Source organism: Scyliorhinus torazame, chromosome 7 (genome assembly GCF_047496885.1).
Source record: "Scyliorhinus torazame isolate Kashiwa2021f chromosome 7, sScyTor2.1, whole genome shotgun sequence".
Lineage (NCBI taxonomy): Eukaryota > Metazoa > Chordata > Chondrichthyes > Carcharhiniformes > Scyliorhinidae > Scyliorhinus > Scyliorhinus torazame.
The window spans coordinates 12,442,459-12,467,447 of NC_092713.1; the positions used below are offsets into that span (position 1 = coordinate 12,442,459).

Here is a 24,989-nt window from a genome sequence, read left to right on the forward strand (position 1 = left end):
CCCCCGCCGAATATCCGGTACCGGAGACTTCGGCAACCGAAGGTGAGGAGCTGGGTCAGAGGGGTTGATTCCCAGTGGGTCAGAATAGAGGAGAGTTTGTGCAGGGGGTCGGGATTGAAAGCACTGGCAACAGCGCCGCTCCCGATAGCCCCGGGGAAAGACTCAGGGAGTCCGGTAATAATAGCTTCATTGAGAATTTGGAGGCAGTTTCGACAACACTTCGGGTTGGGGGCAGGGTCAAGGGAAATGCCAATTCGGGGGAACCACAGATTTGAGCCAGGGAGGTGGGATGGAAATTTTTGGAAATGGGAGAAGAGGATTAAGACACAAAAAGATTTGTTTCTTAGGGGTCGGTTTGCAGGATTGAAGGAGCTGGAAGGTAAGTATGGGCTGGAGCAGGGGAAATGTTTAGATACATGCAGGTTCGAGATTTTGCCAGAAAGGAGATACAGACCTTCCCGGAGGAGCCGGCATCCACATTGCTGGAGGAGGTGCTGACGACAGGGGGACTGGAGAAGGGGGTAGTGTCGGCGGTTTATGGGGCTATTTTGAAAGAGGAGAAGGCACCACTGGAAGGGATCAAAGCAAAGTGGGAGGAAGAGTTGGGAGAGGATATGGAGGAGGGGGTTCTGGTGTGAGGTGGTCCGGAGAGTGAATGCCTCCACGTCGTGCGCGAGGTTGGGGCTGATACAGCTGAAAGGTAGTATACAGAGCACACCTCACGAGGGCGAGGATGAGCCGATTCTTTGAAGGAGGTAGAAGATGTGTGTGAACGTTGCGGGGGGGGGGGGGGGGGGGGCGCTAATCACGTTCATATGTTTTGAAGATTACTGGAAGGAGGTTTTTAGGGTAATTTCTAAAGTGGTGCACATGAAACTGGACCCGGGCCCCCGGGAGGCCATATTCGGGGTGTCGGACGAGCCAGGGTTGGAAACGGGAGCGGAGGCAGATGTTGTAGCCTTCGCCTCGTTGATCGCCCGAAGGCGGATCCTGATGGGATGGAGAGCAACCTCTCCACCCTGTGCCCTGGCGTGGCGGGGGGACCTGTTGGACTTCCTGACTCTTGAGAAGGTTAAGTTTGAACTGAGGGGAAGGACGGAGGGGTTCTGCAATTCATGGACATTATTCATTATGCACTTTCAAGAACTGGACAACATCGAACATTAGTTGGGGGGGTGGGGGGGAGGGTTGGGGGGGGGGGCTGTGTGTTAATGGTGACTATGGGTGATTCCTGATTCCTTTTTGTAATTTGTTCATGTGAACATGCGGGCTGATGTTTGGGGTTTGGTGGGAGGATGGGATCGTTGTTCTTGATATGGGGATTGACATATTTGTTACTGATTATTGTTTATTGTTGGTTGATGTAAATTTGGGAGAAAATGTGAAAAAGGAGGAGAATAAAGAAATATTTTTTTAAAAAGAGAAAATGCGGTGAAGAGCTTGCGGAGGGAGTTCTGGAATTTGGGGCCCAGATAGCTGAAGTCACGGCCGCCAATGGGGGTGCAATTAGAATTAGGGATGCTGAAGCGGTTAGAATTAGAGGAAAACAGAGACCTTAGAGGGTTGCAGAACTGGAAGAGATTGGGATGATTGAAAATGAGTGGCGATTCTCTTACCATCTGTGCAGGTTTGCCCTGGATATGTCCATGATTCAAAAAGATCCTCAACATCTCTGGCTTCCTCTTGATTTGGTTTCATCATTTTACGCTCACCATTATTATGTCCACAAATACCACATGTCTTACTCATCATCTGATCAAGTACAATCTGTGCTCAAAGGCAAAAATAAAAATCAGTCTACCAACTACAGTTCCAAGTTAATATTTGAAGTAGTAATTGGTTAATGAGCGTGCGGTACCTGTATTCTGTCTCCGTCAAAGGACAATTGGTCAATATTGATTGAGGGTGCTTCTAAAGTAATTCCAGTCCCATTCTGTTGGATCGTTACAAGATCTAGAAGACATTGGACATCCATTTGTTCAACCAGGCTTTTTGATCTTCTGACTATTTATATAGAACACTCGCTGCTACTAAATTAACCTTGTCAAAAGTAAAGAACTTTTAAGTTCCCTACTGGGAATGGATTGTAATTTGGATAATGTGAGGATTGAAATGTACGCCGAGTAACATGTGGAGAGAAAAGCTCATAGGCTGAAGTTGTGTCAGTGGAAGATTGCAGCATATTCGGAATAAGATCATTTCCATTTTGTTAGGATCCCGAATGAGAACGCAACTATTTGCAATTTGCAAAACTGAGGAAATGTTACCCCACCACAGGCGTGGAAACACCGACCTGTAGATATCTTTTATGTTAAAACAAACTTTATTTAAACACAGAAATAACCACTTTAGCAACAAAGGACAGGCTGTACAGTTAACTGTTACGAAAAGAGAAACCTTAACTTACTTCCTAAACCTGCCACCATATTCCAATTAAGCAAACCAATATATTTCAAATGCCACTAATGAATAAAGTTAACACCAGGGGCTGGATTCTCCGACCCCCCGCCGCTGACGCTCCCGTGCATGCGCGAACTTCTGCTGGCCGGCGGAGACCATTCGGCCCTGGCAGGCGTGGCGCCAAAGGCCTTTCCCACCAGCCGGCGGCCCGCCAACCACTCCGGCGCAGGCCTAGCCCCTCAAGGTGAGGGCTTGGCCCCTAAAGGTGCGGAGAAATCCGCGCCTTTGGGGCGGCCCGACGCCGGAGTGGTTCCCGCCACTCCATCCCGCCGGGACCCCCCGCCCCGCCGGGTAGGGGAGAATCCTGGCCCAGGTTTCTACTTGCTTTTTTTCTGTGCAGAATCCTTTGAGAGAACCTTTCAGGAACAAACTGAAACACCTCTGTCCAGATGAGTGTTCCAGGACCAATTGTCTTTTCAGACAAATCTGGCTCCTCCCATTAACCATATCACCTGTACCCAAAGCATAAAGCATTCTGTTGTATATTCTTACAAGATGCCCCTTGATTTGTTTCGCCAGGACCAAACACAATACCCCTGTTAAATTATCTACACCATGTGGATCCTTCAAACGTAAACAATATTCCATTATTTAGCTATCTGTAAACAACTAAATGGTTCTCAAGATCTATTAGCAGAACACTTCACCTGCAAATCAATGATTACTTCATTGCTTAATCATAGCTCTAGGAGTCCTGTATGCATCTAACCCAGGTTTTTACTGCAAAAAATATAAAATAAAATATGACAATCTTTTACATTCATCATACTTTCAATAACTCGATCATTAGAAAACAAGATTCCTTAATTTGGGATTGAGTTGAAGGAAGTTCATCAACGGAAAAATTTGGTTTGAAACGGAAAACTTTGCTGCAGATGTTGCGACGTTTAGTTATTTAAACAGGTGTTACAAATTCCAAAATATGATTGTCTCATTGAGGTATTTAATATAAATAAAAGACTTAAAGGAAGGGGGGTAAAATTGCTTCGATGCAGGAGTCCTGTAAATGAGGACATAATTTTAAATGGGAGCTCGTTGTACAAGGGACGCTTCTTCACATAAAGGCCTATAGTAAATTACAACTCCTGCCCCCAAAGATTTGTCAAGGCTGGGAGTGAATTGAAATTTTCAAAATTCAGATCGATAGATTTGTGTGGAATACTTATTATTAGAGTATTAATGGTGGTTATGGAACAAGGTAGATAAATGGAGTTTAGATATAGATCAACTATGATTTAATTGAATGGTGGAGAAGGCATCAGGGATTGAAATGTCCCAATGACCTAGTATTCCTGCAACTTCAAATGTGCGTTTTGCATAGAGTAGCTTAGTATGTTGCTCAATGAAACCTTTGCCAGCCACTTATTCTCATTGCACAATGTATTGAATTAAAGGGGAAAAAATTATTCAGTAAACCTTTCAGTAGTTGACTGATGACTATTCTCTTATGCAGCCAACAAAATGAGGCATTTTTATGAATTTTGGAAATAGAGGGCGCGATCTAACCGAATTGCAACAGAGTGCCATGTCGCCCAAAGGCCCAGCTCACATACAAGTAGGTCCTTGAGATCCTCCCCCCACACATGGGCAGGGCACCCTTGGGCCCAATCCCCGCACAATGCCAGCCTGGGACCAGTACTGAACGGCGCTCGCCTAAGGTCTCCGAGGCGAAGTAGTTAGATCCCAACAACTTGGGTAGATAAGGTGAGCTGTATATTAGAGTGAGACTAGCTACTCACTCTAATATGCACATTTTGTCAAAAATGGATCCCGCCCACAGTGGGTGGAATCCAGATCGTGATGTCTTGCGTGATCCCGTTAGGTCTCACGAGGCTTGGCGTGCCGGGTAGATCCTGGAAGAGTCTCTCCGAGCATCTACCTGCCACGTCGCGACGCCATTCGCCTAAACAGGGGTGCGACGTGGCCGGCAGATCGCTGCCAGAATATCTAAAGTGAATTTTCCGAGAATTACACAAATGTTAAACCCATTCATTAAAAGGGAATGTAAAAAGATTGCCTAATATTACAGCACAGAATCAGACTAATTGACCCAATTGGTTTGTACTGCCATTTATGCTGTGTATCAGCCTCCTCCCATTCCTCTTTATTGTACCCCATCAGCATATCCTACTATTCTATTCTTCCTCATGTCTTTACCCAGCTTCCCTTTAAATGCATCTGCATTATTCTCCACATCTACTCCTTGTTGTAATGACTTCCACATTTTGGCCAAAATTGCTATTCTCATAATTTGTAAGTGATTTTCTGTGATTGGGCAGCACTTGATGTACAATCCTGAGTGCGCTACTGGCTAACCTAACAGCAAATCTAAGATAATCAGTAGAACTCGTAATGTGGCTCATTTTATACTTGTTATTAGCAGCATACATTCATATACAGGGTTAGATCCTCCATAAACAAAGGAATACGTTCAAACCTTATTTTGCCTTTTTTAAAAGACAGAGTCTTGCGGAATCTATAGTTCTTTGTTGCTTTCTCCATGGCAACACTTTGGCCAAATAGAGTCAACTTGCCAACCAATCAGCACTCTTTTCTCCTGTAGCATAAATTGTCGTGATTGTTTGAAATTTGGTATTCTTGTCCCGATGAATGAACGGTGAAAAGCTTCAGCAACTTATCGCCCTCTTCAGTAATAATCAAATTATTTAATTGGTGTTAATTTGTGGGTGAGCAGTACATCTTAGCTACATATTCTGCATTGATACTTTTTGGAAGTGCATGATTTAATCCATTTACAAAAGAGTTACTCACTTTGGATAACATTTCCTTGTTTACTCAGAGTGGTTTCAACGTTATCCACCAAGAGTTTTATTCCATCTGTTGTAGGATATGCTTCAATTACGCTGGGAAAGATAAACAGAAATTTGATTGGAATACCACAGCACAATTAGTAAGGAAAGAGCAAAACCAAAGTAGATATTGGCTATGTTACTGGATGAGTAAACTAGAGGCATGGTTGAACAGTACAATGAATGTCACATCAAATTGCACAACAGAAGTTGGAGAACTCCATTTTAAAAATCGGAAGTTGATATCAGTGAAACCGATTGGTGGATTGCTGTATAATTCACACTGACTCACCACAGCAGTTTACAGAAGGAATCCTGCCTTCTCACCCAATCTGGGTCTATATGTGACTCCAGTCCTACAACAATGTGGTTGAATCTTTAACCAGCTGCTAAGATGGTTGATTAAGCCACCCAGTTGTTTTAAACAACTCACCTTCACCAAACAGGCTTCAAAGGTTAAAGCCAATCCAACTAGGGATGAGAAATAAAATGCTGTTCATTGGCTGGTGTACCCACATTTCAACAAGGAATTAAAAACACAAGGCCCATTCAATGAATCCACGTATGACCTTTTTTTAATAATAATTTTTATTAGTGTCACAAGTAGATTTACATTAACACTGCAATGAAGTTATTGTGAAAATCCCCTAGTCGCCACACTCCGGCGCCTGTTCGGGTACACCGAGGGAGAATTCAGAATGTCCAATTCACCTAACAGCATGTCTTTCGGGACTTGTGGGAGGAAGCCAGAGTGCCCGGAGGAAACCCACGCAGTCACAGGGAGATTGTGCAGACTCTGCACAGACAGTGACCCAAGCTGGGAATCAGACCTGGGACCCTGGCGCTGTGAGGCAACAGTGCTAACCACTGTGCGACCCATGCCACCCTGTATAGATCATATACATGGGTCATGTGTGTAGAACATAGGACATAGAACAGTACAGCACAGAACAGGCCCTTCGGACCTCGATGTTGTGCCGAGATCTTGAATAATTTTCCAGTTTACTATCAGCACACTCAGAATTGTTCAGAAAGGCTGCCCTTTCCGTTGAAAGTTCTCCTTTCCATCAGACTTTGGAAAATTATACTAAGGGCTGCTTCTAGTTCATTCCTAGTTCTCCTGGAATCTTCTGGAAATCCATACAACTAACCTTCTTACACATTTCCTTGTCTACTACTTCACTCGCCTCTTCAAAAAAATTCAACCCCTTTATCGATTCATGCTGAATCTCTCGGATTAGCTGAAATATTCAAGGTGTTCACTGTAACCTTAATCATAGACTCCAGTAATTTTCCGACAGTAGATATCAGGTTAATTGGTCTATAATTCCCTGGTTTCATTCTCTAACCTTCCTTAAATAATGGAGTGGCGTGCACAATTTTCTAATCTGAAGAACAATAAATGAATCAAGGGAACTTTGTATGATTATAGTTGTGACATCCACATTGTTCTCACTTCTTTCAAATATTGGGATGGAAAACATCTGGCCGAGGGTTTGTTGTTCTAAGCGCCATTATTTTCTTCATTGTTGATATTTTGTTTATGTTAATTTTAGTGAGTTCCTGTCCTGATATCAATCGCAAACACAGGGCCATGTAAAATCCATACTAATGACATACATGACCGTGGACAATCTGCACTGGTCACATACATGGACCATGCACAAACTACACCAATCACATGCAACTAAAAACAACTAAATTAAGATGTAAGATTTAAGAATAGACCATTGGCATATCTCAAATCGCACAATGAATGAATTCTAGTGATGGTTAAACTTTGCGCTGAGAACTAATCTAACGACCCTACTCTAATGACGAATACCTTATTTTACTCTGGTCTTTCAATCATTTATTGTGTTTTTACATTTTTCCTGGAAAAAGTATGAATGTAAAACTTACTACAAAATAGCCCTTGCCAGCAACAGAAATTAACTTTAAATTTAAAAAACCTTTGATGAGAATGATGATGCATAGACCATGAACAATCTCTACTGAACACATATATGGACCATGTAATTAATAATCTTTATTATTGTCACACGTAGGCTTGCATTAGCACTGCAATGAAGTTTCTGTGAAAATCCCCTAGTCGCCACACTCCAGCACCTGTTCGGGTACACTGAGGGAGAATTCAGAATGTCCAATTCACCTAACAGTCTTTCGGGATTTGTGGGAGGAAACCGGAGCACCCGGAGGAAACCCACGCAGACACGGGGAGAGCGTGCAGACTCCGCACAGACAGTGACCCAAGCAGGAATCAAACCCGGGAACCTGGCGCTGGGAATGAACAGTGCTAACCACTGTGCTACTGTACAATCTTCTCTTTGGATTATATTAAGGTAAATGACATTTCACAGAATCAAAAATACCCACAGTCACATCAACCCCATTAGATTTTACTGCCAGGCTTTGAAAACATCCTAACTTCCTATATACTGCATTCAACCTCTTTCCCATCCCACTTCCTATATATTATATATGTAAATATAAATTGTAGTATATATTCTACATCTTGTACGATATGTGGGGCATTCAAGAGGGAGTTCGATGGCCTCTTTCTGAGTGTAATAGGTCTGATTCTGTGAATCTATACCACAATTAATTTATACATTAAGGACATTAATATTTAATCCCTGCTTAAGGTGATGATTAATTGTGATGGCTACTTACATATTGGGCACTGATATCAGCAGCTTGATTGCCCTCTTTCTCAGCTGATCCTTCGCACGTCGCATCAGTAGAACAAACTTTGGAGTTGGTGAGCAATCTTTGGTGAGGACGTAGTGGCAATCATTAACAATTTTATATTTCAGTTCATTGCTATCGAATGTAACAACTCGCTCACTCTCAGCAATACATTCCCCTGCAGAAAATAAATGATGGAAACGTTGGTCTCCAGAAAATTTTACCTCTACTTTCCTGGTATATTCTACCATTCCATTAACCTCTTTCTTAGTGAACACACATCATCCACAATCTGTGCCAATATTTAGCATTGTTATCCGGTTTGGGATTGAGGATGTGGGCTTTGCTGATAAGGCCAACATTGGTTGTTCTTTTCCAATGACCTTTGTTGAGGTGAGGCTGTGCACTCCTAAACCTCTGTGAAAGGTAGGCACGCTCACGGTGCTGATAGGCAGCCAGTTCCAGGACCTTGATCTAGAGACAGTGAAGAAACAGAATATATCTTCAAATCTGTAGAAGAGTAATGCAGACTTGAAACGAAGGGTGGGTCAGGCTCTGACTGAAAACGGACGTGTATCTCTCCAGATGTACAGCCGAGTTTTCATACCAAACCTTGAACAACTCTGACAATAACAAAATCGGAGTTGGGGTGTGGGTGGGGGTGTGTGGGGGGGTGGGGGGGGGGGGGGAATGATGTGGTTTATGCCGTCAGTCAGTCTGGCGGGTCAGAGCCTGATGGAGCCCGCTTTCCCATGGCACAATTGTCTCAGAGTCTCCCACCCCCACAACCAACAACCACCTCAGCAGTTTCACCGGTGCCTCCCCCCCCTCTCACTGTCAGGTGCCCCCCTCCTCACTGCCAAATCCCCCCCTTCAAAGGCATGGGCCACTTTCCCCTCCCACCCCAAATTGGGCGATGCAGATGGCCCACCCAGAGTATTCCCACTGGCTTAGACTGGCACTGCCAGTTTCGCAGTACCAATCTGGCGGTGCCGGGTTGTGTCGGGGGGCAATGTCAGGCATGTCCCTCTCCCACTGGGGGCAATACTTACCTCGACGCCTCCGCAGACCGTTTCCCGTCTTCGCAAAGCAGTTTCAACATTCCATGAGGGGAGGGGGGGTCATGTAGCAGATTGACTATTTAATGATATGCAGATTCATTCAACTATATTTAAATGAGGCTCCCACCCATCCCATCGTTACTTCATGGGCGAAGGCCGTGGAAAATTGGGAAACGAGATCTCACTGGCGAGAATCAACTTTCCCGTGGGACTTTGGGCCAGTGTCACTGTTTACATTGATGGCTCAACACGGACTCAAAATCACCCCCATGAACTTGGTTTCTTTCTCCACGGATGCTGTCAGACCTACTGAGTTCTTCCAGCATTTTCTGGTTTTATTACTGTGACTTAGAGGGGAACCTCCATGTATCGGCTGCCCTTGTTCTTCTAGGTGGTCGAGGTTGCAGGTTTAGAAGGTGCTGTCGAACGAGCCTTGGTGAATTTCTGCAGTAGACATTGTAGCTGGTACACACGGTTACCAATGTGCATTAACGATGGAGAGAATGAATGTTTAAAATGGTGGATGGAGTTCCCATCACAATTATTTTTCTTTTTTTTCTTTTAGAGTACCCAATTCATTTTTCCAAACAAGGGGCAATTGGGCGTGGCCAATCCACCTACCCTGCACATCTTTGGGTTGTGGGGGCGAAACCCACGCAGACACGGGGAGAATGTGCAAACCCCACACGGATAATGACCCAAAGCCGGGATCGAACCTGGGACCTCAGCGACGTGAGGCTGCAGGGCTACCACTGCGCCACTGCCCATCACAATTATAAAGACCTCTAATCAGGTCACCCCTCAGCATTCTATTTTCAAGCCTACTTAATCTTTCCTGATAGTCACAACTCCTCAGTTTGGCATATCCTTGTTAACCTTTTATTGCAGCAGTGTTTCTATATCCTTTGTGAATATAGTGACCAGAACTGTGCATGGTACTCCCAAGTGTGATGTAACTCTAGTAATCTGTGTAAATCTTTTATTATACCTTCTCCAGTGCTTCTACATCCTTTTTGTAGATGCACAAGCACCTTCTCCTCCTGGTTTAATGTCTCATTGAACTGAACATCAGGCTCCCAATGCTTTTCCTACACACTGAACAGACTATCCGGTGAAATCACAAAAAGAACATTTCCCAGAGAAGAGGTAGAAGTAATAATTACGCTGGTTGATGGTCAGAAGCAGACGTGCAACTTCAGTGATGCCTTTGAATCCGCGTTTCCGTATGATTGGAGCCATTGTTTGGACGCGAACTGGCAAAGGGAGCTCGAAGCCTTGATAATAGATAGTAAACTGGTACCGAAACAATAAGATTCTCCGTTATACAAGTAAAGAAATCTCAGCTCTCATGATAAGAACATTTGAGCTGGAGGATGGTTAAGTGAAAGTAGATAAAGACATCCATACCCTGGGTAGTTTAACAATTGTATCAATGGTCCGGGGTGATGTTAGTGCTATCAGCTGCGTTATCTGCTGATAAGGGTTACCTTCAAAGCTACTGGAAAATCCTAACAAATAAGCAGCTCCAGATCCTATCCTAGTTAAAAAGAACATTGACTCAGTATTGTAGATTGTGTACATGGAAAAGAGCGGAATAGGGCGATTACATTAAAAAAAATGCTTACATCCTTCCGCCGGTTATCATCGCACGAGGAATTTCCGACCACCTAGTTCGAATTTTCAAAGCTGGGTGATTTGCGAGATGTCCCATCGATGCTTTAAAAGACATCTTATACGTCTGGCAGTTTTCACCCCATCTGTACATTATCTAGGATATTTTAAAAGATACAGTTTTTCATACTCAGTATGGCATAAAGAACAAAGAACAATACAGCACAGGAACAGGCCCTTCGGCCCTCCAAGCCTGTACCGGTCATGATACCAACCTTGGCCAAAACCCTCAGCACCTCCTAGTGCCGTATCCCTCTATACACGTCCTATCCATGTGTTTGTCGAGATGTCTTTTGAACGCCGTTAATGTATCTGCTTCCACAACCTCCCCTGGCAACGTTTTCCAGACACTCCCCGCCCTCTGTGTAAAGAATCTGCCTCGCACATCTCCTCTAAACTTTGCCCCATGGACCTTGAACCTATGCCCCTGGTGACTGTCCCCTCCACCCTGGGAAAGAGTGCCTGCCCATCCAATCTATCCATGCCCCTCATAATCTTATAGACCTTGTGTCTGTGGTGTTCTTTGTGTCGCTTACCTAGGATGATTTGTGTAGTGTTCTCGAACAAAGCTATGATTTTATTTACACTACTAAACTGGGTTTCGACACTTAGTCCTTTTAGAATACAGAATTGAACAATAACATCTAACTACACTAACTGGTATAACTATAATCTGACCTTCTCGCACTAACTGCTCTGATGACTTTCACTAGCTGTCTCATACATAGAACATAGAACATTACAGCGCAGTACAGGCCCTTCGGCTCTCGATGATGCGCCGACCTCTGAAACCACTCTAAAGCTCACCTACACTATTCCCTTATTGTCCATATACCCTCACACCCTCCCCTAAGGTCTCGCATCACTGCTTTATATAGTTGCATCTGCAGCTCCCTCTAGTGGCTATTCATGGTACTACATTGATCTTTGTAATACATAGATCCATGGAACATACAGTGAAGAAGGAGGCCATTCGGCTGATCGAGTCTGCACCGACCCACTTAAGCCCTCACTTCCACCCTATCCCCATAACCCAATAACCCCATCTAACCTCTTTTGACACTAAGGGCAATTTAGAATGGCCAATCCACCTAACCTGCACATCTTTGGACTGTGGGAGGAAACTGGAGCACCGGAGGAAACCCACGCAGACATGGGAGAACGTGCAGACTCCGCACAGACAGTGACCCAGCTGATAGTTATGCAGATAGTTATGGTAATACAGTGACATGTTTGGATAAACAGTCCAGTGCTTGTGGTTTGCTTTGTAATTGGGGCACCCACCCATCAAAGAGTGTGTGTCTCAACTGTCATGTGAGAGTACCTTTAAGAAATGTGTGTTTACTGCTGCAGTGATGTCAGAGTGTGGGTGGAGCTGGGCTGTCTGTTAGCTTTTTACTTTCATTTTTGAGCAGGCTGCAGGGTGTGATTTAGTTTTGTTTTCAGTGTTGGAGCTGAAGCCAGACCAAGCAGGTGTACTGCTGTTCTCTCTGCCATCAAAAGACTATCTCTTGATCATTTGGTGAATTCAGAATTATAAATGTTCTCAGTAGTGAATGTAAACCTAATGTGCTTCTGTTGGAAGGTGTTTTAAGTCTTATGGATGTTAAAAGGAAAGCTTAAAGGATTACTTAGTGTTGTATTCTTTGGGGGTTGTATTTGAATTGATGGTTGCTAAGATGTTCACTGTATGTTTTAAAAAGGTTAACTTGAGTTGATAGAATAAACATTGTTTTGCTTTAAAAAATACTTTTCCATTTCTGCTGTACCACACCTGTGGAGTGGGCCGTGTGCTCCCCATACCACAATCTATTAAAAGTTGTGGGTCAGGGGAACTCCATGATACACTTTGGGGTTCTCTAAACCCTGGCCCATAACACAACCTCGTCCAGTTGAAGCCACAAGCACCTGCCGAATGCCTGGGTGAGTGATCCAGACAGGTTTCAACCCTGGGCGAATGACTTCTCCATTACCCTGGACCTGGGCCGCAGTCAGCCAGATGACATTCTACCTGGTGGGGCCCACCTGTACACCCCAAATCATTGCCAGTTAATAATAATAATCTTTATTATAAAGTAGGCTTACATTAACACGGCAATGAAGTTATTGTGAAAACCCCTTGCCCAGGTTGAAATCTGGACGATTTCTGCTCCAGTTCCTGGCTCCTTAGACAAAAATGGGGCCCCGTGAAAGAGTCGAATTTACACCTGTGGAGTGCTTCAGACAGGGCACAGCCGACATGATCCATTCGTAAGGGGTTTTGACAAAAGTAAATCTAGGGAAACTGCCTTCACTTGTAACTAGAGGGCACAGACTTGAGACACATGGAGCCATACGAGCAATGGGCCCTCTTGTCCATACAAAAAGATGGGGATGGGGGGGGGGGAAATTAGGAGAATGCTTGTGAACAGTTGTGAATGCTTGTGAACAGTTTAATGGTTGCATTCTAAAGGGATTAATACTTGAACAGAAAAAAATCGGCAGTGGTATGGGGAGAGGAGACGCAAAAGTGGGAGAAATTGGATTGCGCTTTCAAAAAGCTGGCATAGGCATGACGGACGAAATGACCTCATTCTCATGGCTTATTCATGCTCTGGTTTATACAGTACCATTGCTTTGTGTGGCTTAGGGACAGCAGCATCCACACACATTTTCCATATGCTGTCTTCCTTCAGATCGACAAGTCGCAGGTGCATTTCAGGCCTGCCATGGGAGCTTTCCACAGATCCAGTGAGCTGATATCCTTGCTGTATTCCATCAGACCTTCTAGCCCGAGCAAGAACGATGAGTGAGGGAGTACCAATGTCCCTGATGAGATCACGCTGGAATTGAAAACAAACGTCAACATAAAATGAAGAAGCAGAGAGCAGAAAAAGGGTGGGCAGGGGTGCGGGGGGTGGGGGGGGGGGGGGGGGGGTGGGGGGAGTGGGGGGGTGGGGGGGGGGGGTGGGGGGGTGGGGGGTGCATTCTGCCCCTTACAAACCTGTGTCATTATTCAGTTAGTTCATGGCTGATCTTAAACTTAACTCCATCTGCCTGCCTTGATCCTGTAAACCTTAATAACCGTGCGCAACAAATATCTACTCATTACAGTTTCAAAATTTTCAACCACCCTTTACCTTCAACAACTGTCTGGGGGAGGGGAGAACGGGAGGTGTGCGCGGAGTTCCAGAATTATACTCCCCTAAGTGTGAAAAAATGCTTCCTGACCTCAGTCCTGGCTCTCATTGTAAGGTGATAATAATATAATTATAATAATAATAATATAATAATGTATCTGTTTGCTCTGGAATCCACCAACCATTCTTTGCTCTTTACCCTATCTAACTGGCAATGAGTGCTGAATTTGGGTGCATTCGAGTACTGTAGTGAGAGTTTGGTGGCTGAGGGAGCTAGGTGATGAGGGAGCAAGGTGCTCCTTTTATTTCATTTCCTACATTTCCTCAAACAGCGTGAAGGGAGCCGGGAGTTTACAGAGAGTGCAGCTGACTGGGAGCAGAGTCCCAGTTGGTTCACACGGCAGCTACATTCTGTAAGGTAAGAGTTGTTTGTTTTTGTTTTTTGGAGGCAGCAAGCTATCTTTGTATCATTTAGCAGAATCACCAATTTTAGAGGGTTCACTTCAGAGTAGCAGCAGTATATATATATATATATATATATTTTTTTTTTTTTAAGGGCCTAATAGGTGTAATCTTTTTCTTTCCTTTTAAATCTCTTTGGGAATTCAGATCAAAGGGGATGGAGGCGAGGGAAGTTGCATGCTCCTCCTGTAGGATGCTCCTCCTGTAGAATGTGGGTGGTGAGGGACACCACTGGTGGCCCCACTGACTACACCTGCGGGAACTGGACTCAGAGAGTCCGTTAGGGAACTGGAGTTGGATGAACTTCGGATCATCCGGGAGGCAGAGGGGGTGATAGAGAGGAGTTACAGGGAGGTAGCCACACCCAAGGTGCAGGACAAGAGTAGCTGGGTTACAGTCAGGGGAAAGAAAACGAACGGGCAGACAGTGCAGGGATCCCTTGTGGCCGTTCCCCTTCAAAACAAGTATACCGTTTTGGATGCTGTTGGGGGGGTTGACCTGCTGGGGGAGGGCCCTCGCAGGCATGTCTCTGGCACTGAGCCTGGCTCCGTGGCTCAGAAGGGAAGGGGGAGAACAGAAAAGCAATAGTTATAGGAGACTCCATGGTTAGGGGAACGGATAGGAGATTCTGTGGTCGCGAGCGAGACTCCCGGAAGGTATGTTGCTTCCCGGGTGCCAGGGCCAGGGATGTCTCAGATCAAGGCTACTGGGTTCTTAAGGGGGAGGATGAGAAACCAGAAGTCGTGGTGCACATAGGCACCAACGACATATTTAAGAAAAGGAATGAGGATCTAAAAAGTGATTTCAGGGAGATAGATTGGAAGCTAAAGAGCAGGATGAGCAGTAATCTCAGGATTGCTACCGGTGCCACGTGCAAGTGAGGCAAGGAACAGAGAGCGAGTGCAGCTGAACGCGTGGCTACAGGGCTGGTGCAGGCGGAAAGGCTTCAGATATGTGGATCATTGGGATACCTTCTGGGGAAGGTAGGACCTGTACATGAAGGACGGATTACACCTAAACTGGAGAGGCACCAATATCCTGGGTGGGAGGTTTTCTAGAGCTCTTCGGGAGGGTTTAAACTAGTTTGGCAGGGGGATGGGAACCAGAATTACGGATCAGAGGATAGGGTAGCTGTTGAACAGGCAGAAATAGTATGCAGCGAGTCTGTGAGGAAGGATAGACAGTTGATAGGGCAAAGCTGCACTCAGTGGGATGGGTTAAAGTGTGTCTGTTTCAATGCAAGGAGTGTCAGGAATAAGGGAGATGAACTTAGAGCATGGATCAGTACTTGGAACTACGATGTTGTGGCCATTACGAAGACATGGATTTCACAGGGGCAGGAATGGTTGTTAGATGTTCTGAGGTTTAGATGTTTTAAGAAGAATAGGGAGGGAGTTAAAAGAGGAGGGGGAGTGGCACGATTAATTAGGGAGTGCATCACAGCTGCAGAAAAGGAGGTAGTTGAGGAGGGTTTGTCTACTGAGTCAGTATGGGTGGAAGTCAGAAACAAGAAAGGAGCAGTCACTTTATTGGGAGTTTTCTATAGACCCCCCAATAGCAGCAGAGAGATAGAGGAACAGATTGGGCGGCAGATCTTGGAAAAGTGCAGAAGTAACAGAGTTGTTCTCATGTGTGACTTCAACTTCCCTAATATTGACTGGAACCTCCTTACTGCAAATGGTTTGGATGGAGCAGATTTTGTCAGGTGTGTGCAGGAAGGATTCCTGACTCAATATGTAGATAGGCTGACTTGGGGGAGGCCACATTGGATTGGTGCTCGGTAACGAACCAGGCCAGGTGTCAGATGTCTCAGTGGGTGGGCATTTCGGTGACAGTGACCACAACTCCTTGACCTTTACCATAGTCATAGAGAGGGATAGGAACACACAGTATGGGAAGGTATTTAATTGGGGGAGGGGAAATTATACTGCTATTAGACAGGAGCTGAGGAGCATAAAGTGGGAACAGTTAATTGTGGGGAAATGCACTACAGTAATGTGGGGGTTGTTTAAGGAGCACTTGCTGTGAGTGCTGAATTGTTTTGTCCCACTGAGACGAGGAAGGAATGGTAAGGTGAAGGAGCCTTGGATGACAAGAGAAGTGTAGCTTCTAGTCAAGAGGAAGAAGGAAGCTTACGTAAGGTTGAGGAAGCAAGGATTTCATAGATTTCATAGAATTTACAGTGCAGAAGGAGGCCATTCGGCCCATCGAGTCTGCACTGGCTCTTGGAAAGAGCAACCTACCTAAGGTCCACACCTCCACCCTATCCCCATAACCCAGCAACCCCACCCAACACTATGGGCAATTTTGGACACTAAGGGCAATTTAGCATGGCCAATCCACCTAACGTGCACATCTTTGGACTGTGTGAGGAAACCGGAGCACCTGGAGGAAACCCACGCACACACGGGGAGGATGTGCAGACTCCGCACAGACAGTGATCCAAGCCGGAATCGAACCTGGGACCCTGCAGCTGTGAAGCAATTGTGCTATCCACAATGCTACCGTGCTGCCCCTGGATCTGGCACGGTTCTAGAGGGTTACAAGGTAACCAGGAAGGAACTCAAAAATAGACTTGGGAGAGCTAGAAGGGGGCATGAAAAAGCCCTGGCAGGAAGGATTAGGGAAAACCCCAAGGCGTTCTACACTTATGTGAGAAATAAGAGGATGATCAGAGTGAGAGTAGGGCCGATCAGGGATAGTGGAGGGAACTTGTGCCTAGACTCTGAGGAAATTAGGGGAGGCCCTAAATGAATATTTCGCTTCAGTATTCACTAGAGAGAGGGACTTTGTTGTTCATGAGAACAGCGTGAACCAGGTTAATAGACTCGAACAGGTTGATATTAAGAAGGAGGATGTGCTGGAAATTTTGAAAAGCATCAGGATAGATAAGTCCCCTGGGCCTGACGGGTTATACCCAAGGTTACTACGGGAAGCGGGGGAGGAGATTGCTGTGCCGTTGGCAATGATCTTTGCGTCCTCACTCTCCACTGGAGTAGTACCGGATGATTGGAGGGAGGCGAATGTTGTTCCTCTATTCAAGGAAGGGAATAGGGACATCCCTGGGAATTACAGATCCATCAGTCTTACGTCTGTGGTGAGCAAAATATTGGAAAGGATTCTGAGAGATCGGATTTATGATTATTTAGAAAAACATAGTTTGATTAAAGATAGTCAGCATGGCTTTGCGAGTGGCAGGTCACGCCTCATTGAATTCTTTGAGGATGTGACGAGGCACATTGATGAAGGTCGGGCACTGGATGTGGTGTATATGGATTTTAGGAAGGCATTTGATCAGGTTCCCCATGGTAGGCTCATTCAGAACGTTAGGGGGCATGGGATACAGGGAAATTTGGTTGTCTGGATACAGAATTGGCTGGCCGAAAGAAGACAGCGAGTGGTAGTGGAGGGAATGTAACCCGCCTGGAGGTCGGTGACCAGTGCTGTCCCGCAGGGATCTGTTCTGGGACCTCTGCTCTTTGTGGTTTTTATAAATGACTTGGATGAGGAAGTGGATGGGTGGGTTAGTAAGTTGGCCGATGGCACAAAGGTTGGTGGAGTTGTAGATAGTGTTGAGGGCTGTTGCAGGTTACAACAGGACATTGATAGGATGCAGAGCTGGGCTGAGAAGTGACAGATGGAGTTCAACCTTGATAAATGTGAAGTGATTCATTTTGGAAAGTCGAATTTGAATGCTGAATACAGGGTCAAAGGCAGGATTCTTGGAAGTGTGGAAGAACAGAGGGATCTTGGGGTCCACGTACATAGATCCCTCAAAGTTCCCACCCAGGTTGATAGGGTTGTTAAGAAGGCGTATGATGTGTTGGCTTTCATTAACAGGGGGATTGAGTTTAAGAGTCGCGAGGTTTTGCTGCAGCTTTATAAAACCCTAGTTAGACCACACTTGGAATATTGTGTCCAGTTCTGGTCACCTCATCATAGGAAGGATGTGGATGCTTTGGAGAGGGTACAGAGGAGATTTACCAGGATGCTGCCTGGACTGGAGGCATGTCTTATGAAGAAAGGTTGAGGGAGCTAGGGCTTTTCTCACTGGAGCGAAGGAGGAAGAGAGGTGACTTGATAGAGGTGTACAAGGGTGATGAGAGGCATGGATAAAGTGGATAGCCAGATACTTTTCCCCAGGGCAGAAATGGCTGTCACGAGGGGACATAGTTTTAAGGTGATTGGAGGAAGTATAGGGGAGATGTCAGAGGGGGTTCTTTACACAGCGAGTGGTGGGTGCGTGGAATGCACTGTCAGCAGAGGTGGTGGAGTCAGAGTCATTTAAGTGACTCTTGGACAGGCACATGGACAGTAGCAAATTGAAGGGGTGGTTGGTTAGGTTGATCTTAGATTAAGATAAATGGTTGGCACAACATCGTGGGCCGAAGGGCCTGTACTGTGCTGTACTGTTCCATGTTCTATGTTCCAATTTAGCTATTTTCTAAGGAGTGACCTAGATAGTTGAATTGGATCATCCATCAAACTGTGAACACGAGGGAATACAGGCCTAGCCTGTGAAAACTCTCCTTTTAATTTAACTCTTTTATCTCAGTACTTGCTGATGCATCCACACGGCACCCACCCCCAGGATATAAACAGACACTGCTTAAAACAGACACCTGCATCAATGGACCCTTATCAATGGACACAATTGGTGCACATGGTAACTATGCAAGAGGCACCCTAATATGAACACTGGTGAATTGTGAACTATGAACAGTCTTCAATGCATCAAATCCTTTCACTGGGCCAGGGTGGCTGGTCCTTCCCCTTGAGGCCTGTTTCCTTGCTGTCCCTAACCCTCATAAAGTCAGTGTTTGCTGGTCAGTGTGCGTCAGCAGCAGGTTTTCTGCAGGAAATGGCCTCTGGGAATGGAGGATATTTTACCCAGCATGCAAAGTGGCAGAGAAACCAGCCTATCTGTGGCACTGACTGCTTGGAGTGCCCCATCCCAAGGACAGAGTGATTATTCCAATTCTACTGAACATCCTTACACTATATTCAATCGCCATTTTGAAAATAAAGAGCCCTGTTAATAGGCCCTAAGTTATCAGTAATTTACATGTTCCGCTATTGACGCTTTGGTGGTGCAGTGGTTGAATGCAGCAGTCCAGACTGTGATCTAACTAGAGTTTTATATAACTGGAGATAACTTCCACTCCTTTGCATTATGACCTTCCAGAGGTAAAGGCTGTTGAGTGAACGACTAACCTGTTCAGAAGATTGTCTACTGCTCGAGCTACCATGTCTGTGTCTTAGTCTGGAGTGTGGCTTGTTCCTGGCTGGTTTCCCCCTGTGAGTCGTCTAGATTTATAAAGTGAAAAGCGTCAGATTTATGTTCTGAGCAACTGAGCATGAAGCAGAAAATAACAACATTCAAGAAGCTCAAAACCATAAAGCAGCCATTTGATTGGCATCCCTAACACCACCTTGAACACTCACTCCCTCCATCACTGACCCACAGTCGCGACAGTGTACCATCTACAGAATGCACTGCAGCAACTCGCCAAGGTTGCATAGACAACACCTTCCAGACCTGTGAATTCTCCCACGTAGAAGGACAAGGGCAACAGACTCAGAAATACAGAATACTGTCCTGGACACCAGGGGTAACTCCTCTGGTCCTTTTTGAAATAATAAGCACAGGTTCTTGTATATCCACCTCAGAGGGCAGATGGCGTCACACTTGAACATAATAATAATAATCTTTATTAGTGTCACAAGCAGGCTTACATTAACACTGCAATGAGGTTACTGTGAAAATCCCCTAGTCGCCACATTCCGGAGCCTGTTCGGGTACACGGAGGGAAAATTCAGAATGTCCAATCCACCTAACAACACGTCTTTTGGGACTTGTGGGAGGAAACCGGATTTTGTGAGGGCCACGAAGAATCCAGCACGAGTTTTAAGGATACAAAGTAATAACATTTATTTATAATAACATATATATATAACAGTAGCAGTAACTTCCCTTGCTGCACACTGCTTCCTGCTGGTTGCAAACTGGCCAGCTTTATTTATACTTGGAGTTTACTAATGGTTTCTCCGCCCCTCTCATTGGGGAAGCTCATACTCCCACAGGATTGTGGGATTGTCATTAGTCCCCAGCCAATGGTAAGTAGGCAGGTTATAACATCCCTCCCCCCCAAAGTCCAAGTAATCCACCGAAGACCCTGGCAAAGGAGGGCTCGGCCTCGTTTTGCCGCAGGCCGGACACCATTTGCACGCGGCGCTGGATCAGGCGGCATGAAACGAGATGGAGACCGGTGCTTCCGTGATGAACGACGCAACGGTTGTACATCCACGGCCCGTGGACCCGAGGATTCCCCCTCTGATGCATCCTGTGTCTCCATCTCGGAGTCAGAGTCTGCTGCCTCCGTCATGTCAGCGTCTCTATCTCCATTTGGTTCTGTAGCGACCTGCGCAGGTTTCGAGTGAGGCACCAATGGAAGATTGTGAGGACTACCTTTCCGTGTCTCTGGTCTCTGCGGCTGTAGAAATGAGCTCCGGGGGCGGGGAATCTTTTGAGGGGATAGTCTTCTGGACCGAATGTGGTCTACATGTTTGCGCTGGAGACGACCCTGGGCTTGCACTTGGTAAGATATAGGGCCCGTGTGGCGAAAGATTACACCAGGAATCCACTGGGCACCACCAGCAAAATTCTGAACGAACACTGGGTCACCGGGCGCAATCTGCCGTATCGGCCGATGCCGAGAAAATTCCTGTCCCTGCCATTCTTGTGTGCGGCGTACTTTTGCGCCAATGTCCGGGAAAACCATACTAAGGCGGGTGCAAAGTCTCCGGCCCATTAGGAGTTCTGCGGGAGCTACCCCAGTCACCGCATGGGGGGTGGTCCTATACGTAAACAAAAAGCGAGCCAGTCTCGTGTCCATTGATCCGGAAGACTGCTTCTTTAGGCCTCTTTTAAATGTCTGCACTGCCCGCTCTGCCAACCCATTTGATGAAGCCGGGTGGTAAGGGGCAGTGCGGATATGGCGGATGCCGTTCATCTTCGTGAACCTCGCAAACTCCTCACTCGTGAATGGAGTGCCATTATCCGTGACCAGCACCTCGGGGAGGCCAGGCGTACTAAACGACAAACGCATCTTTTCAATTGTTGCGCAGGGCGTTGTCCCCTGCATCTTATGTACCTCTAGCCATTTAGACTGGGCGTCAATTAATAGAAGGAACGTGGATCCTTAAAAAGGGCCGGCGAAATCTGCATGTAAGCGTGCCCAAGGCCGCCCTGGCCATTCCCAGTGATGTAGGGGCGCGGCCGGCGGAAGCTTCTGATGCTCCTGGCAAATGGAGCAGTTTTGGGCCGCCTTCTCAATGTCGGTGTCGAGGCCTGGCCACCAGACATAACTCCGGGCCAACATTTTCATTTTGGTCACACCTGGATGCCGATTGTACAAGTCTGATAATATCAGCTCCTGGCCTTTTTCCGGGACAACCACACGCGTCCCCCACAAGAGGATGCCGTCTTCCACGCTGAACTCTGACAGCTTGGAGGAAAATGCCCGTAACTCGCCTGGGAGCTGTCTATGCTGCCCACCATCCAGGACTATGTGCCGAACCTTTGACAGGACTGGCTCCGTCTGGGTCCACTCATGATCTGTGATGCCGTGACAGGCAAGGTGTCCATAAAATTTAGGGTTGCAACCACCTCACCGGTCGTGGGGGTCAACATGGGGCCGGTCGATAAAGGCAATCGGCTCAGTGCGTCGGCATTTGCTATCTGCGTACCTGGTTTGTGCTCCAGAGAATACTCGTATGCAGCAAGCAACAAAGCCCAGCGCTGGATCCGTGCGGAAGCAATGGGCGGTATTGGCTTATCCTCTCTGAAAAGCCCCAGCAGAGGCTTATGATCAGTCACGATAGTGAAATGGCGGCCATACATGTACTGGTGGAAGTGTTTCACCGCAAAAACCACTGCCAGGCCCTCCTTCTCGATCTGCGCGTACTTTTTCTCCGCTGCAGTCAATGTGCGGGAGGCGAAAGCTATCGGTCGCTCGGCCCCGTTCTCCATCTTGTGGGACAGGACGGCCCCAATACCATACGGGGATGCATCACATGTGACGAGCAAAGGCTTTCCAGGATCAGAGTGGGTTAGTAACCCAGACGACGACAATTGTTGCTTTATCGCCGGAAAGCGGTTTCCTGCGGCTGACCCCAAACCCAGGTGTGATTTTTCTTTAGCAGAAGGTGCAAAGGGGCAGCATAGTTGCCAGATTGGGGAGGAACTTCCCGTAATAGTTTACGAGACCGAGAAAAGAACGAAGATGCGAAGTGTCAGTCGGGGCGGGGGCCTGTTGAATTGCACGCACCTTCTCTGCGACAGGGTGCAAATCTTCGCGGTCCACCCGATAACCTAGGTAGACTACTTCCTTTGCCTGAAATACGCACTTTGTGCGACGTAAACGGACTCCAGCCTCCGAAAAGCGTCTAAGGACAGCCTCCAGATTTTCCAAATGTTCCTGCTCCGACGTCCCTGTAATCAAAACGTCATCTAAGAAGACAGCCACACGTGGTAAACCTCTCAAAATGCCCTCCATAACACGTTGAAAAATTGCGCAGGCGGAGGATACTCCAAAGGGCAACCGTGTATATTCATACAGGCCCCGGTGTGTATTAATCGTTACATATGGTCGGGAGGCAGGGTCCAGCTCCAACTGCAGGTAGGCGTGACTCATATCTAATTTTGTGAATGAGAGTCCACCTGCAAGCTTCGCGTAGAGATCCTCTATGCGAGGCATTGGATATCGGTCGAGTCGGGAAGCCGTATTCACTGTAAGTTTATAGTCGCCACACAAGCGAACTGTGGCATCTGGCTTCATTACAGGTACAATTGGTGCTGCCCAGTCAGCAAAACGGACGGGCCCGATAATACCCAAACTCTCCAAATGAGTGAGCTCCCCTTCTACCTTCTCGAGCAAGGCGTAAGGAACCGTGCGCGCCCGGAAATAGCGCGGCTTGGATATGGGCTATGGCCCCTTTTATTTTCCCCAAACTGGACTGGAATACATCTGGGTATCGTCCTAGCACCTCAGTCAACCCTTCAGAAACGGTTTGGAGGATGTGCTGCCATTGCAACCGCAAATGGCACAACCAGTCCCGACCCAACAGGCTGGGCCCATGGCCGCGCACCACGATAAGTGGGAAATGCCCCTCCTGGCGTCCATAAACAACAGGGGTCATTGTAGTTCCTGCAATGTCCAGTGGTTCCCCCGTGTAGGTGGCCAACCTGGCCTGTGAGTCGGTTAATGCAAGGGTCTGTATACCCTGCTTGATGCGGTCGAATGTCCTCTGGACGATCACGGAGACTGCTGCGCCAGTGTCCAACTCCATCTAAAGCGGGTGGACATTGACCCGTACTGTCACCTTAATGGGGGCCACACGGGGAGCTGCCACACAATGCAGCTGCAGGCAGTCGTCCTCCGTCTCCATGTCCTCAGGAGTAGTTGCCGCAGGTTCATCCACATGGAAGATACGGCCCCTGGGCTGGTCCCAGTTATGGCCCCTGGGCTGGTCCCAGTTTCGGTCGGAACGACGGCGCCTCTGGCGCCCCAGGGACCGCCGTCCGCGACGGGGTCGGCGCCTACAAGTCTGACACGGACATGGCTCCTCATCCATTGGTTCTGGAGAAGGCTCCCTTCGGGGAGGAATGTCCGACGGCCACTGGCGTCGATCCGGACGTTGCTTCGCCCAAGGTACTGCAGGAGTGAGGGGGGACGTTTTCGGACGGAAGGGGTTGTGCCCCAAGGCATGCACTTCCATTCCCTGCAGCTCCTGCACTCCTCGTTCTGTGCTCTCTACGGACAATACTATTTGAATGGCCTGTTGAAAAGTCAATGTTGGCTCAGCTAACAACTTTTTCTGGGTGGCCGCATTGTTAATACCGCAAACCAAACGGTCGCGTAACATTTCTGACAAGGTCTCACCATAGTCACAGTACTCCGCAATCCTGCGTAGCCTGGATAGAAAATTGGCAAGGGATTCTCCAGGGGTCCTCTCAGCGGTATTAAACCGGTAACGGGGTTGGGTTAAAATGTTGCCCACTATATTCACAAGTTCATCAAACGTTTTGGTGTCCGGCGCAGCTGGGTACGTAAGGCTCCTAATCACCCCAAACGTATGCGGGCCGCAGGCGGTGAGCAATATGACCACCTGGCGCTTGTTTTCGGTGATATTGTTTGCCCGGAAATAGTAACGCATCCATTGTGTGTACTGGTTCCAGCTTTCCAGCGCAGCATCAAAAACATGCAAACGTCCGTACAGAGGCATGGTATAATAGAAAACAACTTCCAACCTGTATCCAACAAAAATCCAGGGAGGTTGCTTCAGCAGTGTAGACAGCTATTCACTTTAACCTTTGTCGCCAGTTTTGTGAGGGCCACGAAGAATCCAGCACGAGTTTTAAGGATACAAAGTAATAACATTTATTTACTATAACACATATATATAACAGCAGCAGCAGCAGCAACTTCCCTTGCTGCTCACTCCTTCCTGCTGTTTCCACTCTGGCCAGCTTTATTTATACTTGGAGTTTACTAATGGTTTCTCCGCCCCCCTCTTTGGGGAAGCTCATACTCCCACAGGATTGTGGGATTGTCATTAGTACCCAGCCAATGGTAAGTAGGCAGGTTATAACACCGGAGCACCCGGAGGAAACCCACGCAGACACGGGGAGAACGTGCAGACTCCTCACGGAGAGT

General features: G+C 46.8%; 1 protein-coding gene across 1 annotated transcript in view; it reads right to left on the bottom strand.

The window, feature by feature from the left end:
- The window catches only part of LOC140426035 (vitellogenin-like), a 122,336-nt gene that overhangs the window by 4,066 nt on the left and 93,281 nt on the right, over positions 1 to 24,989 (bottom strand). The window contains exons 25-33 of the mRNA XM_072510334.1: positions 19,486 to 19,578; positions 13,300 to 13,512; positions 10,645 to 10,787; positions 10,427 to 10,556; positions 10,183 to 10,312; positions 7,944 to 8,136; positions 5,233 to 5,324; positions 1,859 to 1,953; positions 1,617 to 1,767 (exon numbers count right to left, since the gene is read on the bottom strand). Of these exons, the coding sequence (XP_072366435.1) occupies positions 1,617 to 1,767; positions 1,859 to 1,953; positions 5,233 to 5,324; positions 7,944 to 8,136; positions 10,183 to 10,312; positions 10,427 to 10,556; positions 10,645 to 10,787; positions 13,300 to 13,512; positions 19,486 to 19,578 (1,240 nt within the window). The remainder of the gene's footprint in view (positions 1 to 1,616; positions 1,768 to 1,858; positions 1,954 to 5,232; positions 5,325 to 7,943; positions 8,137 to 10,182; positions 10,313 to 10,426; positions 10,557 to 10,644; positions 10,788 to 13,299; positions 13,513 to 19,485; positions 19,579 to 24,989) is intronic.